Consider the following 25,222-nt stretch of genomic DNA (forward strand, 5'->3'; position numbering starts at 1 on the left):
GTCGGAAATAAGCTGTAAGCTACATTTAAACACTTTCGTACACGCACCAATGTGACGAACGAAGTAGATCATAAACTGTCTATATGACACCAAACAGAAAAATATGTTCCAAACTTTTAAATCAATTTAAAACTTGATGCATTATTCTGTAATTAATGGACAAGAGTCCGACTTCTTTCATTTTGGAATTGAGATATAGAATTCAAATATACTTGGCAGGGAACTTGCGACGGAGCGGCGTTTGAGAACCACTGATCTAGCGTATTCTGTCCAGTCCAGTATAAATATCAAGTCTTCAAGCTTTTAGTACGCAACAGCGAGTGTATTCCAGTCGAGTAAAAATATCATAGTAATGAGAAAAAACACGTAAGTAGCAATTGAAAGAGGGTCAGATCAGGTGCGCTATCACAAAACTTGCAATAGGGTTGTTCGAATATAACATTTTTCTTCATTTTTTCTGGTCATTCAGTAAAACCGTTAGGTTGGCTACAGAAAACACTGCACAACAAATTTAGCTGAAGTCCAACAACATGTAGCAGCAAAGCTCTCGAGTCAGAACACTTTAAATTTATTACGAAAAAAAGAAAAATATTTTTAGTTATTGCTGACAACCACATGAAACTGTTTACATAACACGATGCATACCAAATTTGACTCAATTCCACTCACTAGATAATTTTGGATTTTAAATAATTTAGTGTTTACGGTGGGTGGTTCTGTAGTATTTTTCAAATCCGAAGTTTTGTGATACAATAACTTCGCTTCTGCAGGTTGGAATTGAGCCAAATTTGTTACAAATCGTGCTTTTAGACAACGTAACAATTGTATGGGGTTGAAAGTGAGATTTGCAAAAAAAAAACTTTTTTTATGGTAAATTCAATATTTTCTAACTCGTGTAGCTTTGCTGCTACCCGTTCGAATGGGGCTAAAGTTGGTGTTGAGCGCTTTTTCCATTAGACTAACAATTTTATCGAACAGCCAGTCAGTAGATTTTGAAGAAAAAGGTTCACCTCGAACAACCCTATTGCACACAAAGCCAGTTGCCCCCGGCCAATTCATAAATATATATTTTCGAAACTCATGCAATTTCATATCCTTATCAACTTCACGTGCAGCGCCAGCTATTTTAATAAAACCCCATCGAAAAGTACAGCAATCCACGCGAAGGCACTGCCATAGGCTGGCGGTCAATTTGCAGGGAAATCGTTCATTCGCGAAGGCTGTAGGTGTCAAACGCCGATCAACTCAAACTCTATGATCATCGCTCCTTTGCAAGTTTATTACAGCTGCCCGCTTCACGAAAACGTGATAAATTCAGTCTTTGTTCCTCCGCTACTATCCTCAGCATGGATATGAAAATGCATGAAAAATGATATTCCATAAAAAATATCACAGTTCCATGTTTTCCATTTCGTCTTCCGAAAAGTCACTGATCGACGACTCGTCGCCGCTTTCCCCATTCTCAGTGCTAAGTTCCTTCAGTGCCTCCTCTGTGGCGTATTTTTGAAGATAGTCCTTAATCTTGGCTTCGTACTCCTCTGGTTTGTGCAGGTACAGAGCAGCAGCATCCCTATTCAGTGGGTCGCTGGGGTTCGGATACGTTAACAGCTGTGGTAAGAAGGTATCGAATACGTTCTTGAGGTCATAAAGAGCGGTCCAAGTTTGGTTTATGACATCCAGACACACGGTTCCGGACTGTTCGTCGATGTTAGGATGGAAGATTTTGTTCAAGAACCCGATCGACGGGGACTTGAAAGGATATTTGTCGGGTAATTCCACCCTTACTTTCCACACACCTCCCGCATACGGTGTGTCTGGAAAAAGGCAAAATTTCAACAGTGCTGTTAATGAAAGGATTTTAATGAATTAATCCTGAAACAAGAGATTCAGGCTCGTGGCTCCCTAAAGAGGCGAAGTCGCCCCCTGGGGAAGATTTTGTGAGACAAGGGGATGAAAATGTGAGAACATTCAGTCAATTTTATTGATAGAAACACTAGACTTGAGAAAAGTGGACATATGGTAAGCCAAATATACGGTATCTGAATTGGAACACCCTTTCATGGAATCACAGTTGAAAATCGTGTTAAGAAAGGTCCAGTGCAGTGGTTTTTGACCTTGCGAACCAGCCAAATATCAAGATAAATGCTGCAGACCTTTAACCATTATTAATCAAAAATTAACCCAAATTGCAATGCGACAAATGCATGAAACTAAACATTGGATCCTACATTTAATAGTTTCTGCAAGGCGAACTTAGTATGATTGTGATGTTTCCTTGAAAGAAATGCTACATTACTGTTTGCTCGACTACATTTTACTACTTAATGTCACGAAATTGTACTGTGGGAATTTTACAAACTCTGTTCCAACTCCTTCTAGCTTTCATGCACATACCACTGTTCCTAAACCAATTGCAGGATACTTTTAAATAGTTTCATAGCCCTCTTAGAGCATTGTGCGTGCCGCACACCAAGTCAAGAGGAGCCTGTATAATACCGAAACCAGGCGTGCAACCAGCCGAGAGAAAAGAAGGGATATTTTGAAAACAGCCAATTTTCTAAATCCTAATAGATTAATCGGGTTAAATATGTGTACAAATGCCAATGCAGCAATGATCAGTCCACCTTGCTCGTGATAACGTCTCGATACACATTATGCGGTATGCCAGTTATGGTATGGCCACCCCATTTTTTTCAGATGGCTTCTTTCTATACTATCTTCTTCTACTTTTCATTCAATGAGCATGCCTCCTCTTTACATCGCCTAGGCCAAGGTGGGTTTCTGATTCCATAGACTACTCCAAGTCGCTTCGACATCTTCCTATCTTTCATTGTATCGCATTTTTGTGGTGTATTGAACTGATAAAAATTGCCAACAAACCAATGATGACGATGATATAGATCTAGATATATGTCCAAGTGTAATGAGCCATAATTGATGAAATAAACATATTACAGCAAAGCAGAAGTTGAGATATATCAACCCAGACTCAACCCTCACCCTAATTAGGATCATACGATACCCTAATCCTATGATCCCAACCCCAAACATACTATAAACGACAAACATTTTGACGTGTTCATGTAGGCTAGAAGATTCGTGGCGGTCATGTTGTTGTGGATCAGAAAGTACACTACACCACCCATTCAGACACTCCTTATAATGGATTTCAGCGAGGATTAACGAGTCTACCTGGCGGTCCCCTGAACTTTACCACAAATTCATTCAATCCTCCGAGAAGCGTGACCTCATGATTGCTTTCAATGAGCTTGACAACATCCGTGTCCATCCGACGCTTGCCAGGATTTGGAGACGACATAACTCCGAAGAGAAAGTAAAATAGTTTTCAAGTAAAAACCAGTGACTATAAAACAGCTCTGTCAAAACAGTAAATATCAGGAATCAAACAAATAAACATTTCTAATCGATAATACTATTGTTGATACCGGTAGGGTAAGCAGTTTTCTTTCCAATTGTCTACAAGTTGCTGACAATTATCCCTGAGGAGTGTCAGCCAAATATATTCATGTTCATTTCAATATAAATATATTACTCAATTGCATACGGTACCAAAGTTCTGTGCCTCCAGGAGTCTCAACAAATTCTCAATAATAACAGGTTTCTCCATTGAAGTCGGTGGTACTCATAATTTGTCATCAACTACAATATCAGTGTTGCGAAAAAGTCGCAACTTTCGTGTCATTGCACATTTTGACTCAAGTCACGTCACTCCATATTTGAAGATACTCGAGTCTAGTCAAGCCACTCGATTTTTGGAGGTAACTCGAGTCAGGTCAAGTCACTCAATTTTTAGAGGTCAAGTCAAGTCGAATCTTTGCAAAGCATGAAAAAATAATAAAACCGTCGATTATCCAAGTCTTTTCATTTTCAAGATGATTGAAGTACAGGCAAGTTGCTATTTATCGTGAATCGAATAATGAATATATGATTGTAAACGGGCGTTCTATCGCTCACACAAACACAGAATTACTAAACTACGTTAGTAGCTCTCCACAAGTCTACATGAAGTCTATAAGCCAAAATAGTAGATAGAATACTGAATACGAAGCTTCTGAAAGCTGCAACAAATTGATATGACAGATACACATATCCCACTTACACTTTAAGCCTGCACCATTTGCTGACGATAAATATAAATGTGTAACCTGCATATCTGTTCGATTTTAATTGCACAATAAGTTTGTTTAGGTGAGCACTGAGCAGGCTACAAAACAGAAATACACTGCTATAGATAGATTACTGCTTGAGTATGCTACTAGTCTACGACCACGTAAGCTGTAATCACTTTGTTCGCGAGCGGTAATTCGTATGTTGAGAACATTTACAATTTGAGCATGTACCATTGTACAGGTACAGCAATTTAGTCGACGCCGATTCGTTACCGACTTGAAATATCCCTTCAAGTCACGAGTCAATCTACATTTCTGAAACGCCTATTCCAATCAAGGCAATTCATGCGAAAAACTTGACTCTTGAATAATATATTCATATTCATTTCCAAAGTTTTTAGAGCTGGCACTCATCTGGGGTTACTGTTATAATGTGAACATTAAAACCTTTGTTTGACAACAATCATCACCACGACACAAATTCACTGAATCTTTCACGCAATAGGCTACATAACAGTACGGAATGAATGCTTGAAATGTGCGTGTTACACATATATCACGTCATAATAGTGATTTTGAGAGAAACCAATGCTTGCTACCAACATCACGATTAAGCTTGCTGGTGATTGGTGCTTCATGTAGAGTCGAATTGTTGTACCAAGATACCCACTAGCTGTAAACGATATGCTTATACTGACATTAACCATGAAGTAGGCTTACCACAATGTTGGTTTTGCTGTTATCTCAGTCACAATATCAGTTAGGCTGCAACAATTTGTGACTATGTCCGAGATGAAAATTGAAATGTTTTAGCAGTGATCGGAAATAATCTTTTAAATAGGAATGGCATATGGGTTGTCGTAAGTGAAGGGTGATCTTATAGTGACGGAATTCAGAGGAGCCCACTGAACTTTGTGCGGAATTCAGCAGACGAGCGGTGAATACAAGTTAGTGAAATGAGTGGTCAGGTCATCATCATCATTTTATTAAAAATTTTACCTAATCAATACATCACATCACACGACTGCGATATAATGAAAAGATAGGAGGGTGCCAAAACGAATAGTCTTTTAATCATTACACCTACCTTGGCCTACACTCCTACAGCATGTAAATAAGAGGTATGCGCACTGGATTTAAGAAAGGATAACAAAAAGAATGCTACAAAAAGGAACGCTGCATGTGTCGGTAGGCGAGATCGATATCACAGGTTGTGGTCTGGTAATCTCCTGGAGTGCTGACTAGTATTGATTCAGTAAACCAGCGAGCAACATTCATTGATTTGTCACAGCAATCATTCTATAGATTGTATTACCAGCGTACTAATTTCATGGTAAACATAAATAAACAACACAACAGCAGTCGTGGCAATATGCTAACCATACTAATATAATGTTGTTACATTAGGGGCCAGCTATATATAGGTAGGAGGGAATCATGAACAAAACATATCAAATGTTATATACGATGATCCACTAATCCATCATTCCATATTTCGCAGCGTAGTGTTGCGAGATGACAAACAGAGTAACAAGTCGAATATAGGGCTGGGCAAAATCGAGTACCTGAGTGATTCGATTCTGAATTACGTAATATGCTTCGAGTCGAGTCGAGTAATCGAGTATCACTCATTATGACGTCACAACATGATGTACTATGTCGAAGTCCAAATATGAACCTTTTATGCCACCACAAAGAATGTAATGCCTGTTAACCATCACATTAAAGATGCTTTGGTATTTTTTCGACCATACCGATTTCATTGCACTTCTTAACAAATTTGTCGGATGATCATGACTTCGGAAAAGTGTTATTTCCAGTAACGTTCGTAGCTTTTTACTGTGTTTGGTATGCTGAAACACGGCCAATCAAGGTTTCACGGCTTCCTCAGTGGAAAATAGTATCAAAACTATAATTCTCGTCAGTAAATTAACTTTCAGTTGCGAGGAGCGTATAATTTCAGTACTCGAAAAAATCGTCTTTTACTACTCGACTCGAATCATTACAATTACTACTCGATTCAGATTCGAGTACTCGAATCATTTTGCCCAGCCCTAGTCGAATAACGATGTTGACCCGAGACCCGTTCGCGTCACCTTTAGCATCCAAAACCGACCGACCGACCAAGACCCGTCCTTTGTTTGTGTGGTTCGTAACGTAGCCGAACGCAGGGTTCAAAATGAGCGAACGGTGACGCCGGATAAACAATGAAACTTTTTCGTCGCAATCAGCTGATCATGGAACTGATCGTTCTCTGACGTTATGTAAATTACCTGATGTGTGACGGTCGTTTCTTGGTACACCGAAGTTGTTTAGAGAAATTACCCTCTCATGCAGTGTAAATTTTTCTCATTGAATGGTGTTATGGATTCTAGTGCGGTATCCTTCACTCAAATACGTCCACAGCATCGCTTTATTGTACCTTGCAGGGGGTCGGTAACCTTTTTGCTCCGTGAATCGGTTTCAAAATGAAATTATTTTCGCGGACTTGTGTTTTGTGTTATAAAAATACACCATTGTTCAACGTTGAAAATTGATTGCACCTCATGCAGTATAAGGCCAGTAACGGGTGCACAGTAATGCTGTAACAAATGTGCTTCCATCAATGATAGATACATTGATATATATATATATCATTGGCTGCCATGCAAGAGATTAACTTGACTTGTTTCTCTTTCACTATGCTAAAGTGTGCGAACTTTTCACTGACCAGTAACGAGCTCCTCGCTGATCGTTATCAGGTTGCGAACCGCCGGTCGCCGACCACTGCCTTATGATATAATATCGGGAGGCCCACGCCCACCCTATTTCAAGACTACTCCCAAGTCGTATCGACTCCTGAGTTGAGTATATTATCAATAACCTTGATCCTTCCTTCCAAGCCGATCGTATTTACCTGATACGCAAGTGCATCTAGGACGGAGCCAAATCTCCTCCAAGCACCCACCGTTTCCCAGAACACGTCAGCAAAATTGGCATTGTCTGCTGAATTAAGTGACAGAGGAAGTTTTTTCCATGTCATCTGCAGGCCAAGGTGTGTGTTATTGAAACAGTATATTCCGCGCCGTTTCGACACCCTCCTATCTTTTCATTATAACGCAATCTTGCAGTGTTTCAATCTGACGAAAATTCCAATGTTATGACAGACTGACAGATCTAACCTCGACCTATCCGACCCCAGTTACTACAAAAACATAACTCCGCACAAGCGTCAGCACTGAAACGGCGATTCATCTCTCTTGCAATATATTTGAAATACTCACCCACATACAGTTAGGAAAATCTGTACAAGTACGAGTAAAAGTTCCTAGTTGGATAATAACAGCATACTACTCATCGAGGGTATCATATCTGGCGATGACAATCTGTGGACAACACACTTGCAAGCATAGCTGCAACACCTTGTATTTTTTGTCGACAGCAGTTTCGGTAGCCGACAGCAGACAGACAGAACGTCATCTCCGAAATCTCATCTTCCCGATTGATTTCAAAGTCTTCGCCATCATCGGAGCGATACGTGCTGAAAATGAATTATTCGTTATCGTTGCAGCTGAGAAAAATCGAGGACTTGAGTCATTCCAATTCTGAATTGAGTTTTTAGTCAAGTATTCAAGTATCAATCATTATGACGTCACAAGATTATGGTTGATATGGACCGCAAATAAAATAACGCAAGCTCTAAACCACAGAAAGATAATTTGGTCTTTCTTCGATGTCAGCTGCAAGAGTTGCACGATTAAAACATTTCCAGCCTTTCCAAATTAGACCGCAATTAGAAAGGTAACAAAATTGTCTTTTTTCAAATTAGATTACAATTAGAATTCGCAAAAACTTGAAAATGAATTGGATTCAATTATGTATTAGAAATAATGTCTGTACAACCCGCTAGGCTCGTTTCGTATAACACAGTTCTGCTGCAGCATTTTCAGGAAAATTAGAAACTAGATCAGAATAAAGATGACACCATAGAAACATTTCACAAATTGCAGCAGAATTTGAGTAAAGGCATTTCTCCTTAACTAGTCCAATTGGAAAATGCTACATGATAACTGTATAGTGCAAAACGAGCCAAGAAGCGTAATGTACACTGTACAGTAGGGCTGTTCAAAAATAACTTTTTTTCCCGGATTCCAGCCATTCACTGATTAAATTGTCAGGTTACCTTAAAAAACGCTGCACACCGAATTTGGTTCGATTCTGACAAGTATAGGACTCCGCAGATCCAATTAAAATTTTTAATTTATTAGGGGAAATTGAAAAAAAAAATTTTAAAATTTTATTGCCAACCCCATCAAATTGTTGAGCTGTCTTCAAAGACGATGCAAAACAAATTTGACTCAATTCCGACCAGTAGAAGCGGAGTTATGTGAGTTTTTCGATGATAATTCTTGGATTCCACCATGGATAATGAAGCTGAGCCAAATTTGGTGTGTAGGCTTAAATTAAGTAACCTAACAATCTTATTAAGTAGCCAGTGCGATTTGAGAAAAAACGTCATTTTTGAAGAGCCTTACTGTACAGACATTTGTCATTCTTGTGCTTATTAGAATGCTGGGATATGATTTGATATGAACTGAACTTTATTTTTGTCGTATCTCCATCTAATTCAGAATATAATTTGATTTCCACGTTTTTGCAAATTCAGCGATTCTAAATCTAATCTACTTTAGAAAAAACGGTGTAGCCATCGATCTAATTCCAATCTAATCAATCTAAGCTAATTCAATTCCTACGTTTCTTGATTTCCCGAACTTGCTGCATTCGAGCCTCTCTGTCAACCGTGGCCGCCGTGATCGAACCGACCGGGACGGCCATCCGAGAGTCGACCAGATCTCTTCTGACGGATGACGACGTCGATTGTGACGCCGTACTGCTGGATGGTCGCGACCTCCCGGCTGTGCCGTACTTTTCCTGAGCGCGACGGACGCTTCTGGGCGGTTTGGCGTTTGCTCCGACATAGGCTAACATCACCTGCGAACAGTGGGGCTGTTCAAACTTACCATTTCTTCAAATTATACTAGCTACTTCATAAAATTACAAAGTTGCCTTAAAAACACTGCACATAAAATTTGACTCAATTCCAACCTGCAGAGGCATTGCTATTAGAGGATAAAGTTTTGGATTTATTAAATAAAAATGAAAAAATTTGAAATTTTACTGGCCCCATGACATTGTTAGGTTGTCTTAAAAAAATGTTCAATTCCAACCCGTAGAAGCGGGTAGAAACGGTGGTCAGTTCTATAAATTAAGAATTTGCCACCGTACACATTATTTTTTGCAATGCTCCTACCAATTGGAATTGAGCCGAATTTGATTTTGATCGGTTTTCAGGCAACCTAAATATTTTATGGAGTGGCCAGTAGAATTTGAAAAAAAAAATTAGCTTATTTTTCACATATTCACATTTTTCACATTATGGAGCGGCCATGTTTTTGGACTTCGCGCTTCTACATTAACAGTTTTTCAAAAAAAGCTATTTAATTTTTAGAGCTTGTAGTACTTGAAAGATGAAGAGCAGTTTTCAGATAACTCGAGTACCTTTCAGATAGGACTGGGCACAATGATTTCATTTTCTACTTACACTCGGGAGTAATCTTTACATGTCTTGGAAATCGCTGCCTCCACATCTATTCAGCTAGCTACGCTCATTATTCTGATCATCTCTGGTTAATAATTACTGTACGCAATGTAGAGGAACATTACAAAGCATACCTTCTTTTCCAGCGGCTTTTTCTTCGCTTCTTTCATCGAGATGATTTGTGTCAAGCTTGCCAGTTTACGATCCCGTTCGTCGCTCAGCCTCAAGTACATTTCCCTCCAAGATTCCATCTCGTCCGGTCGCTGGCTTCGAAATTCGCTGGCGCAATGCACCTGCCACAGAGCGTCCGTGTCTTCCAACAGATACGGATTGGAGTCCTCCAGTCGGTAGAGCTGTTCGGACGTGCATTTCCTCAGGACGGGATGCACGATTTCAAACGGTATCCCGCCGAATGAGTCGATGGCTAGAAAACAAAACTGATATATTCGTGTTGCACAATTTATTCCACTCGAAGCAGACTTGTGAGCTACAAACTACCAATCCACTTAGTTTTGTTAGCTTGGCTGTAAGTAGTTCTAGTTGTAGATTTTGAAAAGTGTGTCATCGTGATACCGTTGCGTGTTGTTCTGGCAGTCATTGCAAGTTCAGAGACATCACTACTAACAGGGATGTAGGTAGTCAGGGGAGGTTGCACTGATATTATGTGGAAAGCTGTTCTGATTACAACAAAATAAAAATTAATGAGTCGCTTCAGGTTTGAATTTGCTTAGTTGTGTCTCGGTTACTGAGTTGCTGCAGTTCTAGTTCTAGCTGCGAGTTTTGCAAAGCGAGTAAAGTTCTAGTTGCTGAATTTTGAAAACCCAGTGTTACGTCACAGGCTACAAGGCTGTTGTCAGTATGACGTCAAAACTACTAAATTCTTCCTATATTTCAAATTTGGTCAACTGCATTTACTGACGTTCGCTGCTGATGAGGGCATGTCACATTTTGCGATATACCAGTTCTGCGCTTCTAAAAGCCTACTTTAAACCAATAGAAGAGCTTCTTAGAGGTACAGAACTTCAATATACAATTGAATAGTATATTGATGTTAAAATAAAACCGAATATTTTCGGCTGACACTCGTCAGGGGTATTTGTATTCGATTGTCGATATACAATGTTTTTTTCCAATTCTCTACCAGATGCTGACAAATACCCATGATGAGTGTCAGATCAAAATAATCGGGTTCATTTCAATACGAATGTACTGTAATTTTCTATGTATAATCCGCAAAATTTTCACGGTTTTTTGCCCTAAAATCGGGGGGTGCGTATTGCTATTATACATGGGAACAACACGCTTGAAAAAAATTTTCCTCGATAAAAAACTTGAAATCACACCTTTCTTCATGTTTGTTTGCAATCGCGCATCACTTTCAGCCATCGTGCCCAGTAATTCGTATTATCAGTGTAATGCGCTACCAATTAGCAAAAAGCGGATTGCCAATTAACGAGAGTCGTCTGCACAGCACGCAATCTCCTGCTGAGCTGGTTTGCCGTTTGCATGCGAGCGAAATTAGGTCATTCATTGATTGCTGAATGCGCGCTCTCCTCGCTAATTCATCGACAGGCCATGTGCGCAAAATATAATCGCTTGCGTAATCAGTCGCACCTCCAACAGGCATGGTGTGCGCGACATACCCGTTGGCCTGAGCAATCGCATCTGGCCTCGTGCGCAAGATGTCGCGTCGCCAGCCTCGCAGGCTTTGGCTCCAATCTACTATCGTATAGAGGCAATGCCGTTACATGTATAATGATTACCAATCGCATCTGTAACAGGCCTCATGCGCAAGACGTCGTGTCGCTGGCCCGAACTATCGCGTCGCCAGCCTCGCAGGCTTTGGCTGCTCTGTACCGTCGTTTAGAGACAATGGCGTTGATTGCATAATGATTAGCGATGGTTATGTCATGATTGTTCGACAGTGACATCGCGAAACAGAACAACACCGCGTACTAAAACACAGCTATTCATGTACTGCGAATGCAGGGTGCGTACTATACAAGGGTACAGGCATTTTCTCCAAATTTGCATGCCATTTTAAGGGTGCGTATTATACATGGGGGCGTACTATACTTGGAAAATTACGGTATTTCTCAATTAAACCGACAGAGTGTAATTCGAGGTAGAAAACAAAAAGCCAGCTCACCATCAATGTTATTCATCAGCACCATCATGCATTGATCGAACAGCGACATCATTTTCGGCAAAATCGCTCCTCCCCCGCCGGAATACACCAGCATTTTCTTGGTCTGTCTCTTGGCGTGAAGCTCCGCGGCTTGACTGTCCGTCAGCGAGGCGTCTTTTCTCTTGACCTGGACGGGTTCGGGGGCCGGCAGGGGCCTGTACGACGCCTGGATTTTAGGTAAGTGCAGGTTTAGTTTCGGTTTTATACTATCGTCTGGTTTGGATTTCGATGATTTTTTCCTTTTATGATTCGCGACGACCGGAATGCCCTCGAAAAGGAAGTTTGCTTCCCGGACTTCGTGCTTTTCCACTTTTATTTTTTTGCCGTGCCGTTCGCCGCTTTTTGAATTTTCGTCCGATTTACGCTTTTTTGATTTTTCGCTACTTTTTTGCGTTTCCGACGATTCGCTTTTAATTTTGCATTTTTTGTGAGATTTCACTTTGGAAGTGTTTTTCGGGGATAGTGTTTTATTTTTGGTGATTTTCCTGTACGAGTCGGCTTCTTTGTCCTCCAAATTATCGACTTTCGAGCCCCACGAGCCGTCCTCGCTGTCCACGCTCTTGTTCCGAGAATAGAGGGTGGTCGAGTGCACGAAGGAGGTCTGGAATAAAGACAAGCTCGAGTTAGAGTCAAACTCGAGTACGGACGTCAAAACTCACTCTTTCCTGAGGCCGCGACTCGTTGCTTTTCTGGGGATGGAGAAGATAAGCTCCTGGAAAAACACAAAACAGAGGCGGTTATTAAACAACTACTTTTTCAAAAGTAGTCAAGCAGGTTTTGCCGACTTGGACTACTAGCTCAAGTGGTTATGGTTTTCGAATACTAGTACATCAGCTCCGTCAGCCGAAAATATTCGGGTTCATTTCAATATGAATATACTATTAAATTGTATATTGAAGTTCTGTACCTCAAAGAAGCTGTACATCAGCTATACAATTTTCAGTTTTTTCCACAAAAATAGAACCTTTTTTACTTGCCAAGATACTCTTGGAGGTACGGAACTCCATATACAATTATATAAAACAGGGTTTTAATGACTCGAGTCATGACTGGACTCGAGTCAGTATTTTCCGATGACTCGACTTGACTCGAGTCATTTTCTCAAAATACGCAAATGACTCGACTAGAGTCAATCTGTGCATTGACTCAACTTGGAATTGAGTCATTGCGCATGACTCGAACCAAGTCATATGACTCGAGACTCGGACAGCAAAGACCGACAGTTCATTGTAATTTCGAAGAATGGTATAGTAACAACAACACTATTTGGGATTTCATCTATTTGGTACTGGTATTTGAGTATGCGACCAGAAACTGCTAAAAGTGAAGAAAATCAGTATATTATAAATGCGGACCATTTGATATCGCCAAACAGAGTTATAAAAATTGAGTTTAACAAGACTTTTAAATGGAAACTGAGCAGTCAACACAATGATTTGGACTCGGATTTGACTCGGTGACGAATTGAAAATGACTCGAGTCAAAACTATAAAAGTGAGATTGACATGCGACTCGGAGCCTTGTTACAACCCTGATATAATACTTGGATATAGAAATGAACTCGAACACTTTCGGCTGACACTCGTCAGGGGTAATCGTCAGCAACTAGTAGAGAATTGAACATTGTTTATCAACAATCGTCTCACAAAATATCACCGACACGAAATTTCGGATATTCTGAATAAAAATGTACATTACTTCTAGACTTCTACTGTTGCTTGAGTGCCAGAGATAATATGGCTGCCATGAATACTTCTATACAGAATTACAATGCTACAACAAACAAACCAGGCTCATCTTCCAGGTATGAATCTTCCGAGTCGCTCAACTTCGACCGACTCAACTTCGAATTGGGTCGATACGCAGATTCCGAGCCCCCGGGGTCGTATTCCTCGTGACATTCCTGGTCCGATTCCGGGTCGGAGTTTGGCGTAGGCGACACGACGTAATTACTGGACGGGTCGTACTCTTCGATCCTGGCGTTGAAATTCAAAAGATCAGCTCCGATACGCACAAACTCTCAAACACATTTATACAAACTACTGGGTTTTCAAAAGGCGCAACCGAAACTAGAACTACAGCTATTCGCTTTTAAAATCGTAGTCAGAAGTACAACTATTCACTTTTCAATATCTAGAACTAAAATTACTCACTTCTTTAAATACGCAACTAGAACTGCAACCACCAAAAACAGTAGTCAGTTGGCCGTCATCTAGCTAGATAGGCAATTTGCACAAGTCTGAGGCAGACTCTCACACGCAGCTAGGTTACCTTGTCGGAGTGATTGATTCCACGGTGACACCGCGGCCGTCTTTGGGTCGTCGCGAGGTTCCCGCATCGCTGACATCGTTCTGCACATAGCATCATGTTACTGACAAATCAAATCATGGCTAGGCCTGGGAAAAATCGGGTACTCAAGTGATTTGAGTATCTGAAAATAATGACAGCATAACAGCGTAGATGATGTGTGGAGTTCGAGTATCTACTTTCTATGTGACCACAAAGAAAGTAATACCATCAATTAGGTATATATACGACGATACCTACCTCAGTGCATTTTGTGACAATGCTTTGGATTGATTCGCAGATATGTCAGTAACACTAATGCGTGTGGCTTTGTACTGTATGTTTCTATGCTGTGATACAATCAATCGGGGTTTCAAGGATTGGGCAAAAAGTATAAAAACTATAATCCATTTTGACATATGTAAATCTTAATAAAAAGGGGTGTATAGCTGCAGTACTCTAAATAATGGTATCCGACCACTCTTGAATCAGCGTAGTAATAATCGATTCAGATGTGAGGGCTCAAACCCCAGCATAATCGCGGCATTGATGCTTATTGTCGTGTGCACAACATGAATTTTCACATCTACACAAATAAGGAGCCTCACTTCAATATGGCGGTTTTTCCGTTTCTTCTTGGGTTTGGGGGATAATTTTTCTTTCTTGATACGGATGGGCGGAGTCAAGGCTTCTTGTTGTGTTCCCTGTCAGAGAGGGAAAGCAGACATTTTCAGTTCCCGTTTTTAGCTTAAAACTCCAGCCTGACAGATTATTATCAGTTTGCCGATGATATAAAATCGATATCATGCTTTGAAAGAAATAACAGTATCAGTTAGAGGTAATAAATTATCACAGTTTTCGTGACGTCACAATATGGAAGTAGTAGTAGTGTGGGAGTCAGACAACTAGAATCTACAACTGCTAGGGTGCGAATGTTGAAATATTTCTTCCTATAGCTTACAAGTGTCCAGACGGAGTCATTTAGTTTATCTCGTGTCAAAACATAGCAATGGCTGTAAAGCTGTCCAAATAAATGCAGTGATTATTCGAAATTTCAAGCGTGTGACGTCCGAATTGGTAATACAGCTGCTGTTAAACGAAGCCGACTTGGATAATTCTAGATAATATTTGGGGTATTTTAATATATGCCATATCTTTTGAATATATGGAGGTTATCCGTGAAGGTGCTAAGCATCGGTTTTATAGGTGTCGTTTCTTACCAACTGAAGGAAGACTTACCTCACAATGCCAATTTTGCGAAGGGTCATATTCTTCATCTGTATCATTTTGCACCTGCATTTTTGCGGGTTTGTACCCGTTTGACTCCTTAAACGAAAGAATGCTCGATTTCATAGACATACACACAAATTCAGTGAAGCTTTCTCACCGTATGGTCCAAGGAATCCATTTTCCAGTTCTGGGCAGGATCGTAGGAACAAGGCTCGCTTTTAACCTTGCTGGCGTAGTAGTTTTCTCTATAAAATATAAATGCATCAGCAGACTTTTCAAAATGTGCAACTAGAACTAGTACCAACAACTTAGCTAGAAACTAGCTATTTAAAACACAACTAACCAGATTCAATTTCAATGCAATCATTAATTTTATTTTGTCGGAGCGGCTTTCCAATTAGCATCTCTTACCCCCACCCAATAGCAACTTAACTAAGAGATCTATCGACTACTCGGGACCTATCATCTGGAATGCATTACCACCACATATCCGTGAATTGCCTTATAATGGATTCAAAAAAGCCCTACTTGATCACCTCTTGTCGTTACACTAACACTGTTGCCCTACCTCGCCCAGACATTGCTTCATTGATCATTTGCTACCATCGTTCAATTTTTCTTCAATTTTTTTTAACTACCGTAACATTTTTTACAGCCAGACTGTTTAGAGTCAAGTGTACCTGTTTGATGATGTATTTTGGTTGGATAAAAATAAAGACTCTCTCTCTCTCTCTCACTACAAGTTTGAGATAATTGAGTGTTTCGATCTGAAAAACCTACCCCTGGCTGCGGCACTGTTAGTAGTGAAGACTTTGAGCTAGCAGTGGCTGCTATAACATCACACAACAGAACACCAATATCGTGATTCACGCCAAAAGACGACACCGTATTTTAGTTGTTCAGCAACTAGAACTAGGATTACTCGTTTTTCAAACTATGAAACTAGAACCAGCATCTTTACTAAAAGCGGCAGCAAGAACTGGGATTATTACTCAACAAAACAATAGTTAATTGACCATCTGTCAACTAATTCGACTCGAAGTTCCCACGAGTTGTGTGAGATAGAACAAAATATGGAAGGTTACCCTTTGTTTTTACTGAGTTGAATGCCGACATTTGCCACTTTCTTCCATTTGGCCACGATTTCTCGCGAAAATTCACCGAGAGCTTTCTCTTTACGTAGTTTGTGAACGGCTTTACCGACTCCGGTGGCCTGTGATGTAGAAGTGATTCATAATGTAAATAAGTGAATAGTATATTCATATTGAAATAAACTTGAATGTTTTCGGCTGACACTCGTCAGGGGTAATCGTCAGCAACTAGTAGAGAATTGGAACTCTACTAGTTGCTGACGATTACCCCTGACGAGTGTCAGCCGAAAACATTCAAGTTCATTTCAATATGAATATACTCTTCAATTGTATATTGAAGTTCTGTACCTCCAAGAAGCTCTTCAATGTAAATAATGTGATGTAAATAAATAGGATATAGGCTGAATAATACATACACTCAAAATTTCAATATGCAATCAGTTTGATGCGTAAGGTACGTGGGATAAATTTGAAAATTTATACAGTGTTACTCATGCTCATTGCTCACCTTTAAAAGATCGACTGTCATCTCAATTTCATTCAGTTTTTGCAGAGCTCGGAATACCTGAATAGAAGTCAATTCAATTTAGGCTCTATATCAAATCACCGAATACTCAATATCTCCACGTCGACTTGAGTTACGAGTGGACGCATGATGGCTTATCTATACTTAATTTACCAAGTCAGACTTAAATTATGATAACTTGTAATTCGAGCATGTGACAGTTTAGCATGTCACTCTAAAACTAACCCTAATAGTAAATTTAAATCACAAGCCAGAAGTTGTGCAATGTGCATAAGAGTTGAACGTACAAATTGCCGATAGGCTGTTGTTCAAACAAACTGTTCTATCCAGGGGGTGTCCATTGCATGAACCACTGCATAAAATTTACAGTTGATCCATGATGAAAAGATATCACGAAGGGAGTCGAATACGACGTCAGGTTAAGCATACTACATCCTCATAAGGTTACCAGTAGCAGCTATCTGTGCTAGACATGGTACAATCATGGACTTATGCATCAGTGCGAACGTTGGCTTAATTTCTGGGAATTTAGACCTTGTGACATTATCCGTTTTCAAAAGTCTCAAGTATACGGTATTTCGAGGTAACTGTTGGTTGACCATATCCACGTGTAAATATGTTTTGAACATAGGATTTCGTATTAGGTACGTCGGTTCATGCATTTGCATTCGTGTTTAAGATGAATCTTCTGAAAAGTTCGACTAACAAAATCGTATATAAGTATTCGCATATATAAGTCAATTCAACTCGCCAGTTGAGACATTATCATGTATGGTAGATTAGGGCAACAGCCAAATGCAGCGCAGTGTACAAATAGGGTTAATCAACTTACGAAAGTTTAAAAAACTGCTATGAACTAATCTACATCTGTACAAATTTGATACGTCATAACTATGAAATCCGGTATTAGCAAAAGCAACGAGCGACATTCATTTTTTGTTCTGTTGGTCACAGCGAGTGTGAGAATTGTAGTTTTTATTTCTAGCTGGTTTTTTAAATCTTGGTTCTAAAGTGGTGAGTGTGAGGCGAAAGTTTACACTGGTCATACAGATGCGAAATCTATTTTTCATCAAGTTCATCCCCGAAAAAACTTCACACCCACAAATCAACAATACTGGGTTTGGTGATGTCAAAAAAAAACTAGTATACGGAAAATTAAGGTCCGGATGCAACACTGAAAGGTTCAGCCCTGGTCTCTAAGCACCTTTTTGGCCTCATTTTCTCCGAGTAATCACATGACTACATGGAATCAGCACACTGACCTTCTTGAACTCATACTGTGTGTTTAACCGGGCTTTGTATTTTTCAATCAATGCAACAGTTTCTTCCATTTCTCTTGCTTAAAATTGCTTCCTGTTTTTGGCACAGATCAGCTAACAAGTATTCAAACGACTTCCATCTAAATATATCAAGAAAACCAAGAATGAGTAGATCCGATTGGAGTTAACTCGGACAGCAGTGATCAGATCACAGTTAACAGACTAGAAACCATGGTTGTTTTCAGCAATTAATCGTGCGCGAGTCAGGCGAGTGAAGGGTTTATTGCATAGAATATTCACTTCAACAGAAAATTGAACGTTATGTTTTTGTTTCAAATCAATTCCACCACAATCACGAACTCCAATGGATCCCAGACAGTGTACATGACTTTACCTTTAGGCATATTAATTGAATTAGGCCAAATTGGGGCAGCTACAGTACAGTTTACAAAGCTGATTCGGAACAGGAAGTTTTAAAATTTTATAAATAAATTCGAACTATATTATATAACTACACAAGATTTTGCAGCACTTCATGTTTTACAATTGGTATTCCTTCTTTCAATTCATTCTTGAAGAATCACACTTAACGATTGCATAAATGAGGACACGGTCATAAACTGAGATGCAAAAGTATTCGAACAAATGCCATCAATCCACTCCAGCACGAGTCGAGCAAAGTGTATGTTTAAGCAGCTCATCGAAGCGTGACGCCAGCTGGTTACGACGTCATCAACTCATCGAGTCAATCAAGTCATCATGAAGGAAGTGAAGGTCAAAGGTACAAATCCACCATTCCAAATTAGAAATATATTCGATATATAGATATTGGTCACGCACGGACCATGGTTTTACAGGATCAAGATCCAAACCGGTTTAGTAACATATAATCCAAATCCAAAATAGTCCTGCTAGTAGTCGTCGATATTTTTCTAATCACACCGCGGCAATGTATTTCAGAAGTTTTCTATTATCGGTTCGGTTCGGTTTATTAGCAATTTATATCAGTGAAAGTGTGAGCGACCCCTTCCGAGTATACTATTCTACTATACTAGTCACCAGTGGCGGCTCGTCCTATAGGGCAACTGGGGCATTGCCCCACCTAAAATTCTGTTCAATAACAATTCTTTACCATTTATAGACGCACACCTATCTATATAAACCGAAATCACAGCGAAAATCGTATACTTCTTGTCCTTTCGCTTGTAAATGCCCATATATAGCGAAGTCTATGCGAAAATCGAATTCTCTTCTGTGTTTCCGCTTTGCGAATGCCTAGCCGGGGCTTGCCCCGGTAGCGCTCATAACAAGCTTTCACTGTCTATTCTCTCAAAACCGCGCACAATAAAGAAACGGTGATTTACTCTCTCCTATTCATAAAATTACCGAGCAACCGGGGCACGATAGCTCTGTGCCCTTAAGGTGTGATGTAACAATCGTATCTATAGCTGAACTCTGTTACCGTCATATGCGTTTAGTCGACCTTTGCTGGTATAGGTCGATTTTAATGGGGTTTCACACCATGAAAACTCTTGAAACTTGTTATGTCATGTCGTGATGGTGGTATTTAACACTGCCCCAATTTTCAGGGTTTCTACTTAAAGTTTAGGGTAGTAATTCCGTTTCCGAAGTTGAGTGTGTGCTGATCCGTCATGTATCGCAAACAGATTTTACTCAAAAGCCGGTATTGGTATCCATTGGTTTTGACGGTGTTCAATACTGAGATCGGTTATGACATTTGGCACGGTAAGTCTTAATGTTAGTATCGAACGCTGTACCAAGTTTTAAGTTTGTCACTGAACTGTGTTAGTGGTAATTTCGTTTCCTAATTCGAGTGAGAGCTGACTCGTCATTTATCGCTAACAGATTATACGCAAAGCCGGTATTGGTCTCTATTGATTTTAACGATGCTCCTTACCTAGATCCGTCATAAGCTTTTGCACGGTATGTCTTGATTTTAGTATCGAACGCTGTGCCAAGTCTCCAGGTTGACACTCAATGATTAGGGCAGTAATTTCGTTATCAAGGTCGAGTATGGTAAAGATGTGCTCCGATCTGACACTTTAGCCTACAACACATTGCGGATTTCACGCAAAAGCCGGTGTATCTGCGGTAACGTTAAGTGAGATGATGATATCATTCTCAGTTTGCATTCAAATATTTACTTTGATCGTATATTCTCCAATGTCAATTTCACCGTGAAATTGTGGCTTCAAGCCATTTGCGTACAACCCCCCCGTCACTTGATCAGCCTATTCCTCAGTAAATTTTACGCAAAATTCGGTGTTGGTCTGTTCGCATTAATTTTGACAGTGTACCATACCGAAAAGGGCCATGAGGCCACTTCTCGATAATGTCATGTAACAGTGTACCAAGTTTAGGGCTTTCATCCACGTATTTATTCGGTAATATATTTTTCAAAGGCGATTTCGCAGCAGACCTATAAGACAGTAATAAAAACGTATGTGTCGTGTTACAGTCTCCAGTTTCAAGGCCAAAATCTCTTATGCTGTACCGAGACCAAATTTCCGAGGCTGCCATTCTTAGTCCTTTACAATGATGTTTTGGATTCAATAGGACAGGCCCAATCTATGAGATAACAATTGCGTATCTGTCCGAATTCGTTGACCTTTCCAATTAGGCTTACGCTATCTCTCGAGTTATAGTCATTTCCATTTATGCAGATAATTAGTCAGGTCTAATGCGAACATGAACCGTGTTGAATCTTTGTTCCGTACGCCGTTTACGCAGTTACCACACTTCAAGTCACAGCTCACCAGCGGACCTCTCGTGGCACATACGTTAAAATCACTGTTGCCGGGAAATTCATGTTACCGTACCATCATTAAGTTACTTGTTTACGTTGGAAAACGCCATTGTGACGTCATCTTGATAAAAAGTCGCTTGCAGCCCTTGCCCCACCACCCGATATTGTCACGAGCCGCCACTGCTAGTCACACTTTCATATGTGTGCCTTGGAGTCGACTTTTATCAAAATACACCAGCCAAGGCTGAGTCAACAAAAAGGGTTCGTGTATCATCTAAAAATAGTACATTGAACGCTCTCGTATTCGACATTTCGTGCTGGTGACTTAATATTTTGTGTTGCGATTGTTATATTATAGATAACTAACCTACGGTAGGTTAGTTATCTATAGTTATATACGACAGGACTGGGCAAAGTGCGGCCCGCGGGCCAAATGTGGCCTGCCGAGCGATTCTGTGCGGCCCACGAAAGGGTGCTTGAAATTTAAAATATCAAACCTAATTTTTAGTGTTGCTGCGTGGAATAAAACCATACGATGTATAAACTGGACCGGAAATTCGTTTACTATCAAGCCTGTTCATTAACATACCGTGATTACGCAGCCTATACGTACCCCACATGCCTAATCCAGATTTCAACTATAAAAGTCAATACAGCAAGTTATGCCGTTAGAATTAAAGTCACAAGAAGCCACCAAACCTTCTTTGGTACCATTGTCACATTACGCATTACACGGTCTGTGTTTCAAATTGTTACGTGATGTGTTTCCAAATCCATGATTCATGAAACAAGTGAATCAACGCCCATGATTTCTATGAATATCACCACCCAAAAAGGATGTCAAAAAAAAGAAAGCCGAAAGTTGAAATTACAAGATGGTTAATAACTGCAACCTTCGCTAATCAACAAGGCCATTTCGGCAAGCTGCACACTTCTCAGAAACCAGCTACCAACACAATATGCTGTATATTATCCTTAGGACCGTAATTACCGCACCTCAAACACCCCAATTGCATGGCGAGCTCGACGGACGCCCAAAATTATTTCATGAGTGAACATAAATTATAGGGTATTTTTTGAAAATGTATGCAACTTCATTCACTGTTTTTTAGAATGGGCATTTCGGCGTTAGCCATCACCGCGCCACGACGCACCAAGATAAATGAACTTTAGGCCAACACGGGATTCCGAGAAGGCACTGCAATTGCAGCTGCTGATCAAATTAACTATGGAATAAAACTCGCCGACAACGAGAAAACGTATTGGCCGAAAAGGACTGCACTTATGTTGACCGAAAACCACAAAGTCCAATTGTCCATGGGCAATATTTGCCAGTGAAGATATATACCAATCGGGAATCGGGGTCATCTTTTTAGTTTGGTACGCTTTCGGCGATTTCAATATTATTTCACATAGCAGACGGGAGGTCACGAAATAACAACATGTAACGAAGTAATTATACTAACGGGCCTCCCGAATATTTCCAAGACAGTACCTCACTCAGCTCTGGTGGTAAAACTGAGTAGGCCACTACGTGGGCTGAGAGAGGTTAAAAAATATGGTAATATATTTGCAATTACCAATATCATTGACCGATTGAATCATGAAAAAATCAAATCAATACGCTGGATATTCTAAAATTTCCGACTCGGCCCGCCAACATATTTCTGCTCCTCATTTGGCCGCGGAAAAAAATAATTGCCCACCCCTGATCTAGGTTAGGCCTACCATATTTTCAGATCCAAAAAATAGAACACTTTTTTCCACGTTTCAATAACAGACATAAAAACGATGGATTCATATACAGATAATTGTAATTCTAAATGAGTTGATCTTTATTTACAACACTCGCGGCAATGCCCGAAAACCCCGGTTTCCATGGATAGTTAATTGTGTCGGGTTGACCTTTTTAGTTTTCACGGTCTAATCCCGTAAAACTCAAAGCAAAAAAAGAAAGAGGACGGCATGCTAATGATGATTACTACTAAATAAATATAGTCCATCCTCAAAATTACTGGACCACGACCTGACTTATCGATCTCACCTTCCATGACATGCCACCCCATTTTTGTCGCTTGCTTTTTCTATACTATCTTCTTTACTTTTCATTCAGTGTGCATGCCTCCTCTTTACATCGCCTAGGCCAAAGTGGGTGTTTGATTCCATAGATTACTCCAAGTCGCTTCGACAACTTCCTATCCTTTCATTGTATCGCATTTTTGTGGTGTATTGAACTGATAAAATTGCTAATAAACCAACGATATGATGATGATGAGGATGACATTTGAGCAGCGGTGGTCAAAGTAGTCAAAAAGGCTACTCAAGTAGAAGTAGCGACGAAAAAATCTACTCAAGTACGAGTAGAAGTACTTCTTCCATAAGCTACCTAAAACTACTTGAAGTAGAAGTAGAATCGAATGACTTCAAATCTACTCAAGAAAGTAAGTAGGTTTTGAAAACGATCGTAATTCGTTCGCATGGATTGTCAAAAGGTGCAAATTGAGCTATGCGAAAGGTGCCGAGCTTGATTCATATTGATGCATACCAGGAGGTATTCAATTTTCGACAGCATAAACATTCGTCCGCATTATGCGATGAAAATGATAGTATTGATATGGAAATGCGATACTAATCCTCTGTTTAATCAAACAGCACATTTTAGAAAATATCATTGTATGGCGCACTCCCCTATATTACAAAGGCCCGTAGTTTAGTCGAAGAGCAATACGGAGAAGTTGTATAGGATACGATATCAAACACTTTGCGCGATTAGTAAACATGAATAAAAAATATGGTAGATCGTAAAAATGCCATATTGTGTAGCTTTATTTCCGGAAATTAAAGGCATTACTATACACTTGCTTTTATACTTCAACATGTATGTTATCCACACAAAAGAACTGATATTAATTAGAACTCAAAGTATATGATACTGGGAATTAAAAGTAATATATAAATACTACTTCTAAAAGTGAAAAATGTATTTCATGTCTTAGTTCAGAAAGTTTCAAAGGTGGTATGCTAAAACAGCCCTAAAACTAAAAAAAGTCCACTTTTCCAGCGACACGTCATGGACTGCTGCGATATGGTCAGTAAACGCGCTAGATTGCGAAACATCAGTTTCAAACGTTATGATGAGCCATATGTACCGTGATAAAATATTTCATGTGGGTGAAGGGCGACAATGCGGTGTGAACACAAACCCCCTAGCTAAATTATATTCACCGATACTTTCATGAAATCATACTGGTTACACCGTTTCAACTGAGCGCGAAGCGCTTCGAAAATTCTGAGTTTTACTTAACTTTTAAATTCAAAACAGCCCTGAAATTCCTCAGGCTATTTTCCTGATTGGAGGATTAAACTACTTCTAGTTGACGAACTGAAAATGGTGATAAGTAAGTAAGTAGATCACAAAGTAGAAGTAGAAGTAGCGAGTAAGTACCGGAAGTAGATGAATACTACTTGTGTATTTCGAAAAAGTAAAAGTACTTCGTTACTGACCAACTCTGCATTTGGGTGTCCTTGGAGGACACACCTCTTTTAACAAAGAGGACAAATCCTCCTAAAAGCGGATATATGGTATCCCTAATTTTATCATTTTTCAATTCAATTCAATTTATTGCCAAATATTTTATCATTTCAATACACAAGACTGCGATACAATGAAAGATAGGAAGGTGTCGAAACGACTTAGAGTAGTCTACGATATCAGACACCCACCTGGCCTGGGTGGTGTAAAAAAGGAGGCATGCACACTGAATGAAAAGGTGACAAACTAAGGTGTGTCGGAAGGCGAGATCGATGTGTCCAGTCGTGGTCCGGTAAACTAGATGGCTAACTATAGTATCCATTCAGTAGAAATTGTTTGTATTTCGACTTGAATGTGGACATGCTCGATGACTGTCGGATACCCGACGAGATACTGTTCCACAAATCAGGTCCGGCATATTTGATGGAGCGATGATGGATGATCGCTTTCGTCCATCATATGATAGTTGGACGTCGTGGACATGCGTATGTCGTACCTATGCACTTTTGATACCGATGTAAAGAAGTCATTTAAGTTTTCGGGGCAGTGGAACTGATACATAAACTTCGTAACTTCTAGTTTCCGCATATCTTTTATGTTTAGGACATCGAATCTTTTGAGCAGTTATTTGTTGG

The 25,222-nt window shown here is 39.9% G+C and overlaps 2 protein-coding genes across 2 annotated transcripts; both read right to left on the reverse strand.

Moving 5' to 3' along the window:
* Window positions 1-301: 301 nt before the first annotated feature.
* Window positions 302-3,404, reverse strand: LOC145444625 (ubiquitin-conjugating enzyme E2 H-like). Its single transcript, XM_080322648.1, has 2 exons — window positions 3,193-3,404; window positions 302-1,814 (listed from the first exon to the last, which is right to left on the reverse strand). Exons 1-2 carry the CDS (start codon window positions 3,317-3,319, stop codon window positions 1,390-1,392), a joined length of 552 nt encoding a protein of 183 aa, XP_080178774.1. The 5' UTR covers window positions 3,320-3,404; the 3' UTR covers window positions 302-1,389.
* A 3,955-nt stretch (window positions 3,405-7,359) lies between these two features.
* Window positions 7,360-18,433, reverse strand: LOC145444574 (elongin-A-like). Its single transcript, XM_080322575.1, has 13 exons — window positions 18,292-18,433; window positions 17,012-17,068; window positions 16,498-16,625; window positions 15,570-15,657; window positions 15,422-15,508; window positions 14,791-14,886; window positions 14,168-14,247; window positions 13,685-13,872; window positions 12,556-12,608; window positions 11,858-12,497; window positions 9,843-10,132; window positions 8,864-9,101; window positions 7,360-7,650 (listed from the first exon to the last, which is right to left on the reverse strand). The coding sequence occupies exons 1-13, from the start codon at window positions 18,358-18,360 to the stop codon at window positions 7,586-7,588; spliced, it is 2,079 nt and encodes a 692-aa protein (XP_080178701.1). The 5' UTR covers window positions 18,361-18,433; the 3' UTR covers window positions 7,360-7,585.
* Window positions 18,434-25,222: the final 6,789 nt, after the last annotated feature.

The sequence above is a fragment of the Botryllus schlosseri genome, chromosome 8 (genome assembly GCF_051294905.1).
Source record: "Botryllus schlosseri isolate E-star chromosome 8, Bs_hap1, whole genome shotgun sequence".
In the NCBI taxonomy this organism is placed as follows: Eukaryota; Metazoa; Chordata; class Ascidiacea; order Stolidobranchia; family Styelidae; genus Botryllus; species Botryllus schlosseri.

Coding starts and splice junctions, on each gene's coding strand:
- LOC145444625 (XM_080322648.1), bottom strand. CDS start 3,319: ATGTCGTCTCCAAATCCTGGCAAGCGTCGGATGGACACGGATGTTGTC. Junction 1,815..3,192: donor AAAGTTCAGGGGACCGCCAG/GTAGACTCGTTA, acceptor GCCTTTTTCCAG/ACACACCGTATGCGGGAGGT.
- LOC145444574 (XM_080322575.1), bottom strand. CDS start 18,360: ATGGAAGAAACTGTTGCATTGATTGAAAAATACAAAGCCCGGTTAAAC. Junction 17,069..18,291: donor CACAGTATGAGTTCAAGAAG/GTCAGTGTGCTG, acceptor ACTTCTATTCAG/GTATTCCGAGCTCTGCAAAA. Junction 16,626..17,011: donor TGACAGTCGATCTTTTAAAG/GTGAGCAATGAG, acceptor TCTACATCACAG/GCCACCGGAGTCGGTAAAGC.